This window comes from Rattus rattus, chromosome 1 (assembly GCF_011064425.1).
Source record: "Rattus rattus isolate New Zealand chromosome 1, Rrattus_CSIRO_v1, whole genome shotgun sequence".
Classification (NCBI taxonomy): Eukaryota; Metazoa; Chordata; class Mammalia; order Rodentia; family Muridae; genus Rattus; species Rattus rattus.
The window spans coordinates 228,889,924-228,910,756 of record NC_046154.1 but is presented as its reverse complement, the minus strand read 5'-3'; the positions used below and the strand labels follow the sequence as shown (position 1 = coordinate 228,910,756).

Sequence of the window (20,833 nt, the reverse complement as noted above, 5' to 3'; positions counted from 1 at the left end):
TTATTTTGTACAGCTAGGTTCTTAGAGAAATACACAGAAGGACAAGATTAACTTTCTGATTTAAAGCATTTACAATCTTTGGAAGGACATTACACATGTAAATATCTGCTCTGAAGAGTCATATCACATTAGACTGAAATGTCAACCTTAGTAATTTTTCTTTTTGTTCTTCTTCCTATGGGGCCATTATATTACTCAGTCAGAGGCCTCCAAAAAATAATTCTCAAAGAAGCAGGGCTTTTGAAACAGGGAGAAAGAAATAAAAAAAATGGTTCTTTTTTAAAACTTCAAAATGACTCCTGAATCCCACATCAGACACAGTAATTGAAAGGAAAGGCTTTTGATTTCTAGGAGAGTGTATTTGGCTGAGGTACTTGAGGATCAAAAGAGAAGATACTGAGCAGGGTGAAGTAAGGTTTCTTGCAATAAAGATGACTTGGCAATATAAGAAACAATTGCGAAGGATAAACACAGCCTGGAGGTCACCCACATTGAAGGAGTAGGAGGCAGTCCTACCTGCAGGTGAACTAAGGGAAGGCAGGAAGTTGGACATATAATCCAATAGGTTCTGCATGATGCCATCTCTCACAAGGCCACTGTAAAGCCTGCAGTCTTCCTCTGTCATTTGCTCTGAGGGTGTCATTCTGCAGACACTCTCTGTTTAGACAATCTCTGCTGAGTGCTTCTCACTAAGAGATTCTAATATGTTGAAGAAAGTGTTTCTAATGGGATCCCATAGTTTTCCCATGCCTCTCTAAACTGATCTATGTGGACAGTTTCTTTACAGTGATGTCACACATGCAGGTGTTTGACTGACAGAAGGATAAAGGCCCTTGACCTCCAGGGTGCTGTCTAGGCATGAGAATAGAAGTCTCAGAACTTGCCTGTGGACACTGGTAAGTCTGGGAGAGACAGCTTTCACAAATATGATACGCCCAAGAGAGAATAAGCAGAGAGAATATACTACTATATCCCAGTAGGAAAGGTGAAATACTTTGCATTGAAGCCTGGCAACCAAGAATTTCAGCAGCAATTGTTAAAGATGTGTGACATCACTATAAAGAAAGTGTTCATGCAAGTCAGTTTAAAAAGGCATGGAAAATTCACGGGATCCCATAAAAAATACTTTCTTCAGCATATAAGAATCTCTTAGTGAGAAGCACGCAGCAGACAGAAGCTGTCTGAGACAGAGGGTGTCAGTAGAAGAGTACAGACATCATAGATGTGGTGAGAAAAACAAACAAACAAACAAACACATGAGAGAACATGTCAACTCCCTTCCTGAGGAAGGTTGCTCACATCTAAGTTGTTTCCTAAAGATTATTCATTCCCTCATATAGAAGTAAGAGAAGATTGTGAGAATGAGTTAGTAGAAGAAGGAACACATATATTTACTAAATATAAATAAGTTGCCAACTGTTCTGCATGTTTCACTTATATTACCAGATTAAATCCCATGAGGTAGGCAATCTGATTGCCTTCATTTTACAACTGAAAGAACTTGGGTAGGTGCATAACATGCTCAGCAGTTTGAATGGCAGAGTTTCTGACTTCACAGATGAGTTTCCTGATAATCTTACAAAGCTAAATAAAGTGAAAACGTTATCCAAGTGAAATAATCCAGGTACAGAAAGACAAAATCCTCATGATCTTACTCATATATGGAAGTGGAAAAAGTCAGTCTTGTACATGAAGATGATGGGAGAATAGTTATCAAATGCAGGAAAGGGTAGTATCAGGAGAAGTTGGAAACGATTGGTCCAGGGGAATAAAGTTAGAGTTAGCGGCAGCAAGCCCTGGTGTTCTCTTGCACTGCACTTTATTTTCTTATAATTTGTATCTTGATTGCACTTTTCAAATTGATATGGATTGAATATGAATTCTTTTTTTTTTTTTTTATTAACTTGAGTATTTCTTGTTTACATTTCGAGTGTTATTCCCTTTCCCGGTTTCCGGGCAAACATCCCCCTAATCCCTCCCCCTCCCCTTCTTTATGGGTGTTCCCCTCCCCATCCTCCCCCCATTGCTGCCCTCCCCCCAACAATCTAGTTCACTGGGGGTTCAGTCTTAGCAGGGCCCAGGGCTTCCCCTTCCACTGGTGCTCTTACTAGGATATTCATTGTTACCTATGAGGTCAGAGTCCAGGGTCAGTCCATGTATAGTCTTTAGGTAGTGGCTTAGTCCCTGGAAGCTCTGGTTGCTTGGCATTGTTGTACATATGGGGTCTCGAGCCCCTTCAAGCTCTTCCAGTTCTTTCTCTGATTCCTTCAAAGGGGGTCCCATTCTCAGTTCAGTGGTTTGCTGCTGGCATTTGCCTCTGTATTTGCTGTATTCTGGCTGTGTCTCTCAGGAGCGATCTACATCAGGCTCCTGTCGGCCTGCCCTTCTTTGCTTCATCCATCTTGTCTAATTGGATGGCTGTATATGTATGGACCACATGTGGGGCAGGCTCTGAATGGGTGTTCCTTCTGTGTCTGTTTTAATCTTTGCCTCTCTATTCCCTGCCAAGGGTATTCTTGTTCCCCTTTTAAAGAAGGAGTGAAGCATTCACATTTTGATCATCCATCTTGAGTTTCATTTGTTCTAGGCATCTAATAATTCTGTTATAAAATATATTCTGGATAAGTCTTATATGAAACATAAATAAATATAGATTTCTATAGTTGTAGTTCCGTGTGATAAACCATAGTCCAAAAATTATTAAATGGAAGCCAGAATTACATATTATTCTGAATGGCATAAAAATATTTAATTTTAGCTTCCTGGCAAGTGAATCTTCCACTGGCATTATATCCACTCTGTGTATGCAACCCATCTACCAACTGGTTAATTGTTATCTCAGTTATCATATGGAGTACACATTAAAATGTTTTATAATAACACTGATGTAGCATCATAATCATTGGAGATATCAGGGATTCAAGGCCCATACATAAACAAAATAAAAGCAATATATAGCAAACCAACAGCCAATATCAAATTAAATGGAGAGAAACTTGAAGCAATCCCACTAAAATGAGGAACAAGACAAGCTTGTCCATTCTCTTCCTGTCTATTTAATATAGTACTCTAGCTTCTTGCTAGAGCAATAAGACAACAAATGGAGATCAAGGAGATACAAATTGGAAAAGAAGAAGTCAAGGAAGCACTATTTGCTGATGATATGATAATATACGTCAGCAATCCCAAAAATTCTGCCAGATAACTTCTATAGCTGATAAACAACTTCAGCAAAATGATTGGATATAAAATTAACTCAAATGAATCAGTAACCTTCCTTTAACCAAATGATAAATGGGCTGAGAAAAAAATAGGGAAACAACACCCTTCACAATAGTCACAAAAGGTATAAAATAGCTTGGGGTAACTCGGATCAAACACATTAAAGATCTGTATGACAAGAACTTCAAGTCTCTCAAGAAAGAAATTGAAGGCTTCAGAAGATTGAAAGATCTCCCACGTACATGCAGTGCATGTAGAAGCCAGAAGAGGGCAATGAATCCCTGGATCTGGAGATAAAGATGGTTGTAAGTCACTAGATAGGTGCTGGGAATTGAACCTGGGTTTAATGGAAGAGCAGCCAATACTCTTAAACACCGACCCATCTCTCCAGCCCATGTGGTCTTTTTGCAAAACAATGAAGTGCTAAAATGTTTATAAACTAAACGGAAATAAAAACAAGAATGAAGCAAAAATGAGTGGTAGAAAAGAAAACATAAATTATGAATCTAGAATGTTAAAATATCCTTGGATATATTGCTTACTTAGTTGAGAAAAGGATGACCAATGAGAAACACCCAACCTTCTTTTGTGTCCCCGTGAAACTGAGATTATGTGGCTACTGAAGTGGTGACATACTTAACAGTGGCTAAGGAGAGTGACGCTAGCAGGCAGACAGGTAAAATCCAGTAGTGCTGAATTTTAGGTTTGCAAAGGAAACAGACTCTAACACAGAGCACTGAATAGCGTACTGAGGAGGTGAAAGAATGCTGGTGGAACCACAGAGAAGGCCCTGAAAGCCTCAGTGAGGCCTACAAACACCACAGCCGACATATCACAAAAAACGTGTTATGTTACATACTAGCAAAGTACAAACAATGGTGTCTGGAGAAGGACCTGCCTGTCTTCACATCTTTCTCAGGAGCTTGTAGCGCATCCATTCTGAAAGTTACTCATGCCTCAAGCCTCTGAGGTAGGTGAAGAAGATATTATACTTTTATATCTCTAAACCTTGACTGACTAAACCTTCCTCTGATTAAGCCAGTGACCCTTCTGAGGGTCAGGATAGACTTACAAGGCAGGTAGAGGACTCAGACAATTCAGGCAAACGTGATGCCTATCATGGGTTGTGAAGTATGACAAAGTCAGGGGGGGAACATTTATGGAGGAGTATTGGCGGAAGTCTGTATCTAGGCAACCATAATCTCAAGGGAATTCTGCTAACCAAGAAAAACCCTGTAAAATGAAGAATAGGGAAACAAAAAATTTTTATTGCAAAGGAAAGAATTCTCACGAAAGTCACTCCCTCAAACAGATGAGCAGAGTTCAATATGTAAGCAGAATAAATATGCAAATGAGCCAACGTGACTCCTCCACACTGCAATGCCAGCAGAACTGAGACTGAAGACACTGAGTGGACTGAAGTGTGAGCAACGATTAACACAAAAGCCTAGTTTTAAAAATTATCCCATATCTCAAAGAAAGTTCAATCAACAGATCAACAAAGTATGGATAACAAATTCAGGAAGTGGATAAAAATGTCAACACACTGGATAAAAAAATTGAGCAAGGAAATTGAGATTTTTGCAATACAGAACACAAAAAGTCCAAGTTCAGTTTCCAGCACCCATGTTGGGCACCTTACAATCATCCATAACTATGGCTCCATGGATTGCGATGGCCTCTCAGTATCTTCACAGATGTGATAGCAAGTATTTAACGATATATTACAAATCCCAAGAGTAAATAACTTCCCCCAAATACTTTTATTGTCAGCAAATTATCTTTTATAAATCATCAGAGAATAAAGACATTTCAAGATTTAAAAAAAAAAGAAAAAGAAAAAGATCTCCCATGCTCATGGATTGGTAGGATTAACATAGTAAAAATGGCCATCCTACCAGTAGCAATCTACATATTCAATGCAATCCCCACAAAAATCCCAACACAATTCTTCACAGATATGGAAAGAACAATTCTCAATTTCATATGAGAAAACAAAAAAACTCAGGATAGTAAAAACAATTCTTAACAATAAAAGAACTTCTGTGGGAATCACCATCGCTGATCTCAAGCTATATGACAGAACAATAGTAATAAAAATTGCATGGTATCAGTACAGCGAGAGATGGGTTGATCAATGGAATAGAATTGAAGACACAGAAATAAATGCACACATTTGATATTTGACGAAGAATCCCAAAACATATAATGCTAAAAAGAAAGCATCTTCAATAAATGGTGCTGGTCTAACAGGCAGTTGGTATGTAGCAAAATGAAAATAGATCCATATTTATCCTCTTGCACAAAGCTCAAGTCCAAATGGATCTAGGACCTTAACACAAGACTAGATACTCTGAATCTAATAGAAGAGAAAGTGGGAAAGAGCACCAAACTCATTGGCACAGGGTGGAATTTCCTGAACAAGCCAACAATGGCTTAGGCTCTAAGATCAACAATCAATACATGGGACCTCATAAAACTGAAAAGCTTTTGTAAGGCAAAAGACACAGTCAATAGGCCAAATCATCCATCTACAGATTAGAAAAAAAAATAAACCACTAATTCTACAACTGATAAAGGGCTAATATACAAAATATATAAAGAACTCAAGAAGCTAACCTCACAAAAACCAAATAACCCAATTAAAAATGGGGTAGAGAGCTAAACAGAATTCACAACAGAGTAATCTTGAATGGCCGAGAAGCATTTAATGAAATGTTCAAAGTCGTTAGTCATCAAGGAAGTGCAAATCAAAATGACCGTGAGATTCCACCTTACATAAATCAGATGGCTATGACCAAAAGCTCAGGTGACAGCACATGTTGGTGAGGATGTGGAAAAAGAGGAACACTTCTCCATTGCTGGTGGGATTGTAAACGACCACCCTGGAAATCAATCTAGCAGTTCCTTAGAAAACTGGAAATAGATCTACCTGGGTAGACCCAGGTATACCACTCTTGGGCATGTACTCAAAAGATGTCCCACCATACCATAAGAACACATGCTCCACTATGTTCATTGCAGCCTTATTTGCAATAGCCAGAAGCTGGAAACAAGTTAGATGTCCCTGAAATGAAGAATGGATACAGAAAATATGGTTCATTTACACAATGGAGTACTATTCAGCTACAAGAACATCATTAGTTTTGCAGGCAAATGGATGGAACTAGAAAATATCATCCCGAATAAGGTAACTCAGACCCAAAGGGACATGCAAGGTATGTATTCACTAATAAGTGGACATTAACCAAAAAGTACCTAGGATACAACCCACAGACCTTAAGAAGTCTAACAAACAGAAAGGCCCAAGTGAGGATGCTTCAATCTCACTTAGAAGCGGGAAGAAAATAATCAGGGGAGGCAGAGGGAGGAAGGTACCTGGGTGGGAGAGGGAGGGAAAAGAATCAGATATGGGGGATGGCAGGAGAGAAACCCAGGACGGCCAGCAGAATGAAGGAAGATATACCTCAGGGGGGAGGTGGGATGTTGGAGACACTCTAGAAAATACCAGAGACCTGAGTGATGAGAGATTCTCAGGACTCAAAGGAAGGGACCTTAGCTAAAGTGCCCAACATTGGGGAGAGGGAACTGGAAGAGTCCACCTCTAGTAAGAAACCAAGGCCTCAAGTTAAGGCATGGGGTTACCAACACACAGTCAAATTTTCTGACCCAGAATTATTCCTGTCTAAAAGACCTTCAGGGACAAAAGTGAAAAAGAGACTGAAGAACCCATCCCAGTGGCCAGCCCAGCTTGGGATCCATCTCATGGGGTGCAGTAAAGCCTGACACTATTCCTAATGCTATGGTATGCTTACTGACAGGAGCCTAATATGGTTGTCCTCTGAGAGGCCCAATCAGCATCTGACTGAGGCACAGATACTTACACCTAACCACTGAACGGAAGTAGTGGACCCCTATGACTGAATTAGGAGAGAAATAGAAGAAGCTGAAGAGGAGGGTGACTTTATAGGAAGACCAGCAGTCTCAACTAATCCAGACCCCTGAGAGCTTCTGGACACCGAGACACCAACCAGGCAGCAGACACGAGCTGGTCAGAGGCCCCTAACACAGATATAGCAGAGTCTGGCCTGGTTTGGCCTCAGTGGGTGAAGATGTGCCTGATCCTGGAGATACTTGAAGCTCCAGGGAGGGGAGAAGCTTGGTTGTGGGGAGAATCCTCTAGGAGACAGGAGAGGGGAGGAGGAATGGGATAAGGAACTGTGGGAGGGGGGTCTGGGAGGTGGGCAACTGCTGGATTGTAAAAAAGAATGTATGAATTGGGAAAAAGTTCATGCTGAATAAAGGGACTGGATTATTATCTGCAGCTTTGACATCCATTGCAAATCTTGGATGTTTCTGCCAGGAATAAGAAAGGTCCATATTTGCTTTGGAAGAGGGATTGGCTTTTAAGGAAATAAAAATACACGAGAGAAGAAGAATATTGACATCATGATGTACTAACATTTCAAAATAAAACAAAAGCCTGGTAGGTGGTCAGAACAGTGAAAGACCGTTGTGAATCACAGCAAAAAAGGTTACAAGGCAGCATCATCCTGGTCTGATTTTTTTGTGGGACATAGTTTCTTGAATTGATATGTGGCTTTTTCTGTTCTGAGAAGCTGTAATTCCTGTTGACAATTTGTAATGTTTTGACATGAAGTTCTTTTCTTTTGTGACAAATTGGAAGACACAGTCATGAAGGGGAATGTCCACCTGTTCGAATAATGTGCTTGCTGTTTCATGGACAGGCTGCTGAATTTCCTCAAGTCTGTATTTTTATGTCTTAAATGGGAATAATGGTACGCAAGATGATAAGTCACTAGGGAAGTAAATGAAGCAATCCCATCTCTCAATGGAATTCTCACTGGTCTCCACTCAGAGGATGCTGAGCCAACCTGAGCTCACAGTAAAGCACTCGAGCTACACCCTTCATTTGCTTACCAAAGATTTGGGCTCAGTATATCTATCTTTCCTAATTATGATTTCTACTCACCCACGATTCCTTATTTGGACCTGTGAGTGGGAATATGCCAATAACAAGTGACGTAAGTAAAGAATTAGAGGTCACATTCAGTGGAACAAAAGAAATCAGAATGCTTTCAGCTTGAAAAAGATTATTGGCCTGAAGTGAAGACATTTACTTTGCTATGAGATTGAATTTACCTATACTAAATCATTCTTATTCCTTATTCTAAAAATGAAATATTGACATCTAGAAAGCTACCTTAACCACGCAGGTGGCAGAATTAAGGTCAGCCTACAGAGAAAGTCAAGATTAATCCAAGCCAGTGAAAAACTTAGGAGGGCCGTGGCCAAATGAGGTCAATAAATTTCCAAGAACTGATTAAAAATGAGATTAATCCAGGTAAGCCAAAATACTGCGTCTCCATTTTTCTTAAGACATGCTCATAAATTTTTATGGCACATCAATAGAGGGGAAGAAAACCTTGGCAGCCAATGATAGAATGGGTAGTGTAGAAAAGTGGTTCTTCGAAGAAAAGAGTGAAAATTTAGACTACCTTGTAAGAAATAGTATGTTTTGACTTTCAGTTTTTACTATGCCCATGTATACCCATGAATCCCTATATGTGGGTAAACATGTGTGCATGTGTTTCTGTGTATGATACCCGGAACTTGTCCTACCTAGGCAAGCTTGCTAACACTCAGCTATATCCATAGCCAAGTTTTCAGTATTCTTAGTACAGCAAATTATTAGAAAGTTTTTACAGTGTTATAGGCATAAAGGTAAATTTACAGTCCTCAGGTAGTTTTTATGTGAACACACACATGCATGTGCACATGCACACACACATTTTGTAGATGTACGTGTATTTATGTATGTGAATATGATACATGTAGACCTGTATATGTAGGCATGCATGCCTGTGAATATGTGTGCTTGCAGAAGCCAGAGAAGGACATTGAATGTCCTGTCTACCATGCATGCTTTGCCTTATCTTTTTTTTCTCTCTTTTTTTTTTTCATCTTTATTAACTTGGGTATTTCTTATTTACATTTCGATTGTTATTCTCTTTCCCGGTTTCCAGGCCAACATCCCCCTAACTCCTCCCCCTCCCCTTCTTTATGAGTGTTCCCCTCCCCATCCTCCTCCCATTACCACCCTCCCCCCAACAATCCTGTTCACTGGGGGTTCAGTCTTGGCAGGACCAAGGGCTTCCCCTTCCACTGGTGCCCTTACTAGGCTATTCATTGCTATCTATGAGGTTGGAGCCCAGTGGTCAGTCTATGTATAGTCTTTGGGTAGTGGCTTAGTCCCTGGAAGCTCTGGTTGGTTGGCATTGTTGTTCATATGGTGTCTCGAGCCCCTTCAAGCTCTTTCAGTCCTTTCTAAGATTCCTTCAACGGGGGTCCCATTCTCAGTTCAGTGGTTTAATGATGGCATTTGCCCATGTATTTGCCATATTCAGGAGAGATCTGCATCCGGTTCCTGTCGTCCTGCACTTCTTTGCTTCATCCATCTTATCTAGTTTGGTGGCTGTATATATATGCCTTATTTTTTTAGACTTGGTCTTTCACTAGACCTGGAACCTTACTGGTAACCAGCAAGTCCCAGTGATCCTCCTGCCTCTACTTCCCCTTCCCATTACCATGATGCTGGGATTACAGGTGCCTGTTGCCACACATCTTTAAAATTGGTCTTCAGGATTTGGTCACACGCCCTTGGTTTGCTCAGCAAGTATTTTTACCTACCATGTTATCTCACCAGCCTCCTGTTTTATATGTTTTAAGTCAACAGATCCGATAAATATTTTACTCGTATCTTACCCCCTGTGGTGATTTGAATAGGAATGGCACTCATAGACTCATGTGTTTGAATGTTGGCCCATAGGAAATGGGGTCCATTAGGAGTAATGGCCTTGTTGAAGGAAGTGTGCCCTTCTAGAGGAAGTCTGTCACTGTGGTGGTGGGTTTTGAGGTCTCAGAAGCTCAAGAGAGTTCACCTTGTGCTGCCTGCAGATCCAGATGTAGAACTCTCTGCCCCTTCCCCAGTACCATGTCTGTTTGCATGATTCTTACCATGATGATAATGGACCAGACTTCTGAAACTGAAAGCCTGCCCCACTTAAGTGTTAGACTTTATAAGGGTAGCTGTAGTCGTGGTACGTCTTCAAGGCAATAGAAACCCTAATTAAGACACACAAGAAAGCAATATTCTACAGTGACAAATAAAAAAATCAAGCATACCATGAGGACAGTGATAGAGGTGTACTCTGGGTACTGCATCTCTGAGCGATGAAGGAAAAGTGGGAATTGACAAGAAGGCGAAATTTTAGTTGACCCCTCATTTCCAAATATAATTATTCAACATTTCTGGAATATATCCACTTTGGGACTTAGCTAGTCACACAAAATAAAGATTTATTACTCTCCCTTTCCTCTGTCACCTATTACCTAGTTCCTTAAATAGTGGGTTATGACCACACTTGGGGTTTAATAAGTAAATGTGTGTGTTCTGAGAAACTTGGAAATGGTAAAAAGCTTTTGAAAATATCACGAGAAAAGTCAATTCACAGTTACTCATATAATGAATCTGAAGTGTCTGTGACAACACTTACCCATATTGCATCTGTGGCTTCACTGCAGCCTTGGTTCTGAGCATACAGCATGCACACCTTGTACAGTGTGTCACCACAGCACACATCAAAGTCAAGAGGACTGTACTATGGGTTTTAGTGCTTTTATTGTATACACAAAGTTATATAGGCATAACATTCACAAGCATAATAGAAAGCAAGGACCATGTTTTCCTATTGTCATCCAGTAGCAGGCAAAGATCATTCAGTATGGCTCTCGATTCTATAGTACCATGAGGTAATATTTCAAATTACTGTTTGAATTTCATAAAATATCATTAAGTAAACTTTGGCTTGAGATTTGGGTAGAATTCCAACAATCCTAAACAGATTTGTGTCATCTGTGCTTATATTTATGCAAAGCAGCAAGCACCTTTACACAATGAGCCAGCTCACTCATCCAATTATTATTTTTAAACACAAATATTTAAAGATACACAGCTGATTTTTTATCGAAAACAAAGCACCAACCTGCATAAACCAACTTTGCATGTAGTGACTGTACTTCCATCTCCTCAGGTGGCCTTTGATTCCGTTACCATGTCGTGTTTGTTGTGGAGGGCTCATATAATTTTTACTGAATGTGTTCCAAGGTTCATGATAACTTTGATACTATGACAAATGGTGCTATTTTAATTTCATTCTGTGTATTTAGAAGTCAAATTGATTTTCATTCATTTGGCATCCTAACACTCTCCTCTATACAAGGAGCTTATCTTCAGCTCATTTACAATTCCTGGTCATGTTTTAATGAGTGTCAATCTGTGTTCTACTCTTGTGATTCCTACTTCTTTTTCTTGTGTTTGTGGTCCAGTTAGATGCTCATGAGAAATGTTGATTAGAATTGGTGATGGAGGGAGATGCTAACTTCGTTACCAATCTTCAGAAAGACATTTTGAGTTTTGTTTTTTTAATTGAATGTTTTGAAAGTAGATTCTTTGTTGTTTATATTCTCTTTTGATCAAGTATTTTCTTGCATACTTGCTATGCAAAAAACCCCGACAAGTTGGTATATGTTTAAATAAACGCTTTTCTTGAAGGGGCTCGAGACCCTATATGTACAACAATGCCAAGCAACCAGAGCTTCCAGGGACTAAGCCACTACCTAAAGACTATACATGGACTGACCCTGGACTCTGACCTCATAGGTAGCAATGAATATCCTAGTAAGAGCACCAGTGGAAGGGGAAGCCCTGGGTCCTGCTAAGACTGAACCCCCAGTGAACTAGACAGTTGGGGGAGGGGCAATAGGGGGGAGGGTGGGGAGGGGAACACCCATAAGGAAGGGGGAGGGGGGGGATGTTTGCCGGAAACCGGAAAGGGAATAACACTGAAATGTATATAAGAAATATTCAAGTTAATAATAATAAAAAAAATTAAAAAGGAAAAAAATATTTGAGGTTATGTAGGATATATTAATTAAAAATTATATGGAAACAATAAAAGCACTGTGGATAAAAAAAAAATAAACGCTTTTCAGGTTTTTCTGGAGTTATAACTAAATTATGGAGCATTTTCCTGGGTTTCTCTGTTCTTTGGAAATCCTTCAGAATCAATCGAGTCTGAGCAAGTGTCTAGTCACACCCAAGTCTCTCAGCGTTGCCTCCCCTGTACATTGGGTACTGTGTACAAACTGATAAATGTCCCAGGAAGAATCCACAGCTTAATTTCACTTTGATTTCTAAGGCTCCAGAGCCTGGCTGTCATTTTCTCACGCCTTCAAGTATAAGTACATATTTTTTTAACCTAGCCAGTCAGTTTTCAGAAAGATAAACTTGATGTAGGCTGCAGTCTCTTGCCCTATAGCTAGTCAGGATATTGTGTGATTATTAACTACACTCATGTTCTTCCTCCACTGCAACTTGTTCTAGAAAGGATGTGCATGTTCAGACAATCATCATGTCTGAGGACACATTCTGGTAAAACCTTTGTCATGTATACCTGAGACGTCTGATTTGCAAAACTCCAAATTACCTCTAGCTCTAGGTTTGTCAAGCATCCCCCCGCCCCTTGTTGATTTCTCTACATTTCTTGTGCTGGATGTGCCTGGACACAGTCAGCACTTTTGTTCCATGACTTGTACTGGCCTGCACAGTAGGTGGTGGGAATATTTTTGGAGGCCATTCCTATGTTGTACTTATTAGCAATAACTTAACTGTTTATGAAAGTAACTTCAAACTATATAAATATATCACCTTAAGTCCAAACTAAATGTTTTTCTTCACTTAAGCCTGTCTCAGTTCACTTCTTGAATACTTGTGTCCACTCCCAAACCATTCAGCACAAGAAGGATGATAGAGAGAATTTAGAGCTGGAGACAGTGGTCTTAGCTCATGCTTTGTTGGTGGCAATATCAACTCAGTGGTACAAATGGGTTAGGGGTTGAACAAGAAACATACTTTAATATATAATGCACACAAAATACATGTTAATATATTATGTGTGTGTTCTGTTGGAGGGGCAATCATTTTAAAAATGTAGAGAATCATTCTTTCCGCTGATAGATTATAATTTCCAAAGTTTACCAAGACATATAACAGTGTAAACCCATGGTAAGCCTCCTCTCAGGGTCCGAGTAGGACCTGTGCAAATGAAGAGATCTGAAACGAGCTTCTCAGGTTTGTTGATAAAACTGCCAGACTCAAGCAACAACAGCTGCCCTGACTAGGAAGCGCTTGTGTAGCATTCCCCAGCTGTAACGTTTTCAGCCAGTAGTGAACATTCAAGGGAGGCACCCATCCATGTCTCCCAGTCCAACTGAAGGAAACTCCTTAAGGATCAACAAGGAAATAAGTGGGCTGAGGTGGACAAGAGGAAGCACAGAGCCTCCAGGAGAGACAAGAAGGCACAAGCCTCTGCTCAGACTCCACTCTGCTAAGCTGCCTTTAAGAATTTATTGTTGGGCACCACTGGACACTTGATCAGTTTTGAAAAGGGCCAAATGTTTATGAATTATGCAGTTGTCATAAAATAAAGGATGCGTTATTATACACTTAGGGCACTGAGCATCTCATTTGAACCTTTGTAGAACTATTCTGTGCATTTCCTTCAGATGTCTTTCCCTGGTGCAGGAAAACTTGTTGCCATTCCTTGAGAGCAAGTTCAGTTTCTTCCCATCTCACTCCTGCCTTCCTTTCCCATTTGGCACCTGTAGCACTCATGTTGCTCAGGATTATAATTCTCCCTGAAATAAATCTTATCTTTCTGAGTGATCTCTGAGCTGCTGGCAAAGCATTTTGATTTTTCCTTCAGCTTCATGTTTCCAACTAAGTAGAACAATGCATGTGTATATAAATGAATTAATGAATTTGAGAAGAATTGAGACCTGTTACCATTGTGAAGTTTTATGAGAAGAGGTCAGGGAAGGGGAGATTGGGTTAAAAATAAAAGCAACTTATTGAAGCTGCAGTTATAACAGAATATGTCTGAAGAGGTGGACATTTTTGGATATGCTTCAGTTTCCTATCTTGATAAAGAGATTTTGGAGACATTATTAATTTCTGTACTGTATACTTGTCTACATTCTGTTTATGAGTATTTGAATCATGATGTCATTGGGTTGTAGCCAGGGTTAGTAGCAAGCCATAAATCCAGGGAGAGAGTTCAATATAGAACCTACCAGAACTTTATGCTTGATTCTGTTCTGAAATCTTGCTTAATTTTACTCCATGGTTTATTTTGATTCTCAGCTATGGGATATATTAATTGTATAAGACTCAAGTTCAGGAGAGAACAAACACTATTTAAAAGAAAGAAAAGTGATCATTTTCATGACATAAAACATTTAAAAAATGTGTTTGCAATGTACTCCCTTGCTTCAGTTTGTACTGCCAAGTAATGTGGCCAACTTACCCTTCTTGCCAATAGGACCAGACTTGCCAATATCGCCCTGGGCTCCCATATCACCCAGCTCTCCTTTAACTCCTGAAAAACAAAGCATGCCATTGTTATAGCATGAGGCCTTTTCTTTCCTTTAAGGATGTACTAGCATGATTAAGCATATATAATAAGTATCTTAGGTAGAATGTATATTACATAGAATTCTATTAGGAAAATTATTATATATTCTATATAAAATTCTCTTCATATAGAAGATGCCTAATTGTGATGGTTAGTTTTCTCATCAATTAGGTTGACTTGCATGCATATTTGTGGGGGTTTTCTTAATTATGTTCATTGATGGAAGAAGACTTGTTTATTGTAGATTGCACCATTCTTTGGGCTTAGTCTTGGAGTCTGAACACACATAAAAGAGAAAAGTAAACTGGGCACACACACACTTGCATTCTTTGCTCTTTGTTACTGATTATGGATGCAATGTGCTAAGATCCCTCAAACCTCAGCTGCTGTGGCTTCCTGCCCATGATACTTAAGAACCATGAACAAAAACACTTTCCCTTTAAAATTGAATTTGTCAAAGTATTTTATCATAGTATCAGAAAATGAACCCAAGATATTAATATGTATATACTATATTTAAACAGGGTTAGAAGGTATCTATTAATTGAAATGTGATGACTCTAACAATTCTGGGCATGTTGGTGTTAAAATATTTACTGAAGAAATGATATCTAATGCCCACGGCAGAGGGTCAGTAAAATAAAGGGTAGATTAGTGGCAGAGCAAGCTTCTTTTATTTTGTTTTAGATAGGTTTACCTCTAGATACAGTTCTGGTTTTGCCTTAGGATTGATTTCTGTCTCTGCTTTCAAACAAGATTTGACAGTTTTTAGCTACTTCAGAACAGAAAAGAGAATGCATAGCTATAAAACCTAGGGATGAGAGAGACATAGAAACTTTCTGGCTGAAGTTCTGTTGCTTATTTTTGTCTTTGGAGACAACGTCTTACACTGCAACCCAGACTGGCCTGGAGTCCAGAGTGCCGGGTTGACCTCAAATGCAGCAGGTCTGCCTCAAGTCTTGATGCTGGGATCACAGATATGATCCATCACAGCTCGCTTTGCTGCTGAGCTTATAATTTTAAAACTAATAATCCCCAGGAACCCCTACACTATTTTAAAGTCGTTTTTAAAAAAAAAAACCTGATAATAGGGTCTGGAGAGATGGCTCATTGGTTAAGAGCACTGACTGCTCTTCCAGAGGTCCTGAGTTTAAATCCCAACAACCACACAGTAGCTTACAACCATCTGTAATGGGATCAGATGCCCTCTTCTGGTGTGTCTGAAGACAGCTACAGTGTACTCATATACATTAAAAATGAATATTAAAAAAACCCGATAGTAAAGGATGGGTATGTTTGTGCACATGTATAATCCTAGCACTCATGAGGCAGAAGTGGGAAATTTCTATAAATAAGAGGCTACTCTGGTCTACATATCAAATTTTGGAGTAGCCAAGGCTCCTATTATGAGAACTCTCATAAAATACAAACAAAACCCAACCAACAAATCAAAAAACAAAAACAAACAAAACAAAAAAAGTCAAAAAGCAGAAAAGAAAATGAAGTCAAACTGAACTAAAAATCAAAGACAAAAACCTAATGAATAACTAACAAAAAGTGATACTATAAAAGCGTTCACTGGTGACAAATCTTTATTTTGCGAAAATAATTTAGCAATCAACATAGAAATTTTTAGAACGGCACAGTCTTTCCCGGATATAGGTTCTAAGGGCTTAGGCATCTTTTCCACACTTTAACTAAAACTTTAAAACAAGTCGTCCATGGGTACCATTCAATAAGAGATAGAACAGCTCAGGTGTTTAGAAGACACATGATGGTGACTTAGAAGCCTTTTGCTTATTGATTTAATTTTACCAAGGTTTACTCCTAAGTTTATTCCTGAAAACATCTAAGTAGCTTTTGTGTTAATATTGTTTGATTTATTTTCCCTTCCTTTAAGACTCTACATTGACCTTTTACATTATTCTTTATTATAAGGAAAAAGGAGTAAAGGAACACAGAGATTGGGAAAAGACAAACATTTCAAAGGACCAGACAACCCTTCCTATGAACCTAAGTTTCTTTTTTCCCATAACATCATATTTTTATTGATTATTTGGGAATGTCCCATCATGCACCCCATTGCATTCAATTTCTACAACTCCTCCCAAGTCGCCCTCCACCTTTGTGACCAACCCCTCCCCCCAAAAAAGAAAAAAAGGGTGTGAACTAAGTCCAATTTGTGTATTTCTTCTACTCACTGGAGGATGGACAAACGCCCAGTGTTCAGCCTCTTAAAGAAAACTGAGCCCTTCTCCTGTATCCCTGCTAGAAGCCATCAAATCTATGACACCTACATTTCTTAAAACTCATCACCTTATATTTTTCTGAGACTGCCACTCCCTGAGCCACAGAGTGTGAACAGCCTTAATGATACAGCTTGAGAAATATGACAGAGCCTAGCCTTCAGACAAGTCTGTAAGTCCATAGGGGCCCTTGACTAGTCAGGTAACTCATACCTCAAACACATTATATCTAACTCTGGAGCAGAGAGCTTGTGAAACTGCTAATTTCAAAGACAAGGGCAGAGAGAGAGAAAGGGAGGTGAGGGGGAGAGGGAGAGGGAGAGGGAGACGGAGAGGTAAGACAGACAGATATAGACACAGAAAGAAAGGGAGGGATGGAGACACACACATGCACACACACACACACACACACACACACACACACAGAGAGAGAGAGAGAGAGAGAGAGAGAGAGAGAGAGAGAGAGAGAGAGAGAGAGAGATGCATTAGACTGGCAATGTCAGATAGGCTAGCCTACCTTTTGGTCCTTGGCGTCCCACTTTGCCATCCTTGCCTTCTTCTCCTGTGTCACCTCTTTCACCATCATCTCCTTTTAAAACAAAGCAAAAGAAAGTAGGTCATTTCAACTAAAGACTCAACTCAATCTCCCCAGGGGAAGGAGACCATAATGCCATTGCAGCTTGGATATTAGAATGTATGCAGGCTACAAGGATTGGACAGCTGAAAAGAATGGATGTCCAATGTAATCATCACAGTAGCTATGGTTACCTGCATTGGGTCCACATAAGAGTGACTGTCAGCAATCTGCGATGGATGGGAGAGGGGCTAATGGATTCTTGATTTTTATCACTGGATGCTTGGCTATTTGTAGATGCTAGGAGTTTGGAAGGGGGTCATTGTTTTTACCTTTGAACCCACTGCTGAGCCCAAAAGACTCTATCTGCTCCTAACGCATGGTCACCCAGAAGGTGTTGGTTAAACTCAGTGGGTCAGAATGCAGGAAATAGAAATGAATATGGGAAAAGATTTGTGAGGAAAGGGGAGATAAATAGCGGTGGGAGGGAGTTAGATGTTAGGGCATTGTTTCATTGTAGCATCATGTAATCTCTGCCTATGAAACTGTGAAATAACTAATTAATAAATTAGTAAAATACAGCACATCATCTCCTCTCAGCAATAAAGGAACCCCACAAATTGAGGCATGGACTGGGAAGCTAAGAATAGGAGACCAAGAATAGCAAACAGCTGACGAGCAGCTGTATGTTGCAGTGAATACCATAGCCACAGATGACCTTAATAGCTCAAACTGATTTCGCTCAAGCAGATTTACTGAACCTTTTACTGAAATGGACCATGAGTTGGAAGGCACAAATTACAATATCATGCTAGGGACTAATAGTTTGTGTGACTCTTTGATACATTGTTGATACAGCTTACTGATTTTGGAGAAAGACAAGTCCAGACTTGAGTCCCAGCTCCTTTATTATCTATCTGGAGAAACATACACAAATGACCAACTTTCCTCAGCCTCACTTTTCTTTCATGAAAATTAAAATAATGACATGTGGGCTACCAAGATGTTTCCATGGACCAATAGACACAGAGGACAGGAGCACAACTGGTGTGTAATTATGGTGGTTACTGTTACTCTCTCCTGTATTCTGTCTTTCCTTATCATTAGTGTGGGGGTATTACCTGCTCTCCCTGACTTGTCCGGTTGTTTTAGAATCAACAAAGTAAGAATTTGAATGTGCTTTGCAAATAAAGAGCGTAACAGATAGCATGTTGTGACTGTTTACCCCACATTGTCACCATGGCAATCTCAGGATAGTGAAAGCGTGAAGAATGATGGAAAATGAGACTCTAGGTCGTGAGATTATCCAAGCATCAGGCTGCTTTATACGACTGACTCCAGGATCCTTCTGGAGCTAGCTTTTACAAAGATGCTCAGATGATTTCTGTGGTCAGACTAGAGGAGTTGGGTTTGCGCTGGATGGTATTTTCCAGTGCCAGGGTGGTGTGTGTTCTTAGCAAGGTTAATATGTGCTTTGCACCTGAACTAAGGATTTTGACATGGAATTTGTGGTAATTCCAGGAGGTAGAAAATACTCTCACTTTATCCATAAATTAAAACACGAGCAAAACAATAACAAGAACAAAATATCTACCAAGATGCTGTGTGGTTAAGATACTTCTGAATTATTGCAGGACTCTCAGTATCCCAGTAAGAATCTGCCCATGTCTGTTTCTGCCCTCCACATGTAAATCTGACACACTCATCTTAGGTATCAGTGGCTCTTACCACATGGTAGATTTTAGAAAACTTGGCATTCGTCAAAGTTTTCAGAGAGAGAGGAGAAAGTTACCAGGAAAAAACCCCACAATTTGTATTATCTTCTAAACAAGAAAGATAGTAGGAATCCTGTTAGTATTCCAATCACTTAATTCATACAGAATGTGCCCCAGAGATAGAATTTGTGAGACCTGGCTTTGCTGCCCACTAGTTGAGCAATTCTGCATCCTGGGAATCCCTTTATCCTTTTGAGTATTATTTCACTCAGTGATAGAATGGACAAAATAGTGTGTGTGTGTGTGTGTGTGTGTGTGTGTGTGTGTGTGAACGTGTGCATGTGTGTATGTTTTCCAGAAGGTTCCCTCCTTCATTTTTTCATCTGTTCCTAACTTTCTTTCCTCATTTTTCACCCAATGTGACATTATATAGAAAATGATTGTCTTCTTTACCATTAGAAGACTGAGCTAAATTCTTCTGGTTATCATTTTATACTTAATGTGTCAGCTCATTTCTGCTTAGAGCTCACAGTCCTCTGAGAGCTGAAGGAGAGACTGCCATCTAAACAATTTTTTTTGTTTGCACATAGAGAATTTAGCACAGCCTGAAACTTGAAATGAGATGGAATGGGCTATACTTTGTATGAACCATATGACACTTTACAAATGCTATGACAGCATTATTGAATATTATGAGCCAAAGTGTCCATTCTACCTGACATGTACTCTATCATTTGATCCCCATGATAAACTTTCAGAAGGATGCTGTCTTCAGCTCCATTTTACAGATGAGGGAATGAGGTCAAGCAGAGGTGAGGCAACATCTATCCAGTTATAGAATGTGTAATGGTAACATTGGGATTCATATTTTGGGTATCTTTCCTCAAAGCCCACGTTCTGCACAAGTGGAGTGATTTTAAATGGATTTTTATCCTCACATTCCTGGGACTGAGATTGTGGATCCATGCAATGGGACTAAAGAGACAATTCCTGCTCAGCAAAGGGCAAGATCATAAAGCCACATGGATGTGAATATTGGCACCATTATTTTCCCCTTCTTTCCTCCCCTCCCTGAGATCTGCTCATTCATTTCCAAGCAAGTGTCTCACTGGAGGAGGCTAGGTGAGTGATTTAGTCATTTGCTGCTCCCTGGTGGCTTCTGATGAAAGATCCTGGAGGACAGAAACAGGATTATGGTTCTTGTGACCTACATGACTGCACCAGCCTGCCTGCTAGAGCTGAAGTAAACAACCTGTGCCTTCAACTTGCACTTGGGTCCAGGTTATTTAATCTTTGGGAGTTACTTTCATGAAAACAGAAGGGAGACATAAAAACAAGCACTGGGAAGGAGCCCTGCATCTCAATGTTGTCTTTTAGTCTCTTGGAAAGGTTTTATGAGATTCCTTCATTAAAAATAACTACTAACATTGAAAAAAAACCAAGATAAGGTAAACTATAATAGACTAATTTTAAGTTTCTAAAAATTATTTACTCGAGCCCCTCTGCGTCATTAGCATACTG

The 20,833-nt window shown here is 39.7% G+C and overlaps 1 protein-coding gene across 1 annotated transcript in view; it reads right to left on the bottom strand.

Moving 5' to 3' along the window:
* Positions 1–20,833, bottom strand: part of Colec10 (collectin subfamily member 10) — a 46,027-nt gene that overhangs the window by 5,657 nt on the left and 19,537 nt on the right. Inside the window, exons 2-3 of the mRNA XM_032915419.1 lie at positions 17,541–17,612; positions 14,670–14,741 (exon numbers count right to left, since the gene is read on the bottom strand). Of these exons, the coding sequence (XP_032771310.1) occupies positions 14,670–14,741; positions 17,541–17,612 (144 nt within the window). The remainder of the gene's footprint in view (positions 1–14,669; positions 14,742–17,540; positions 17,613–20,833) is intronic.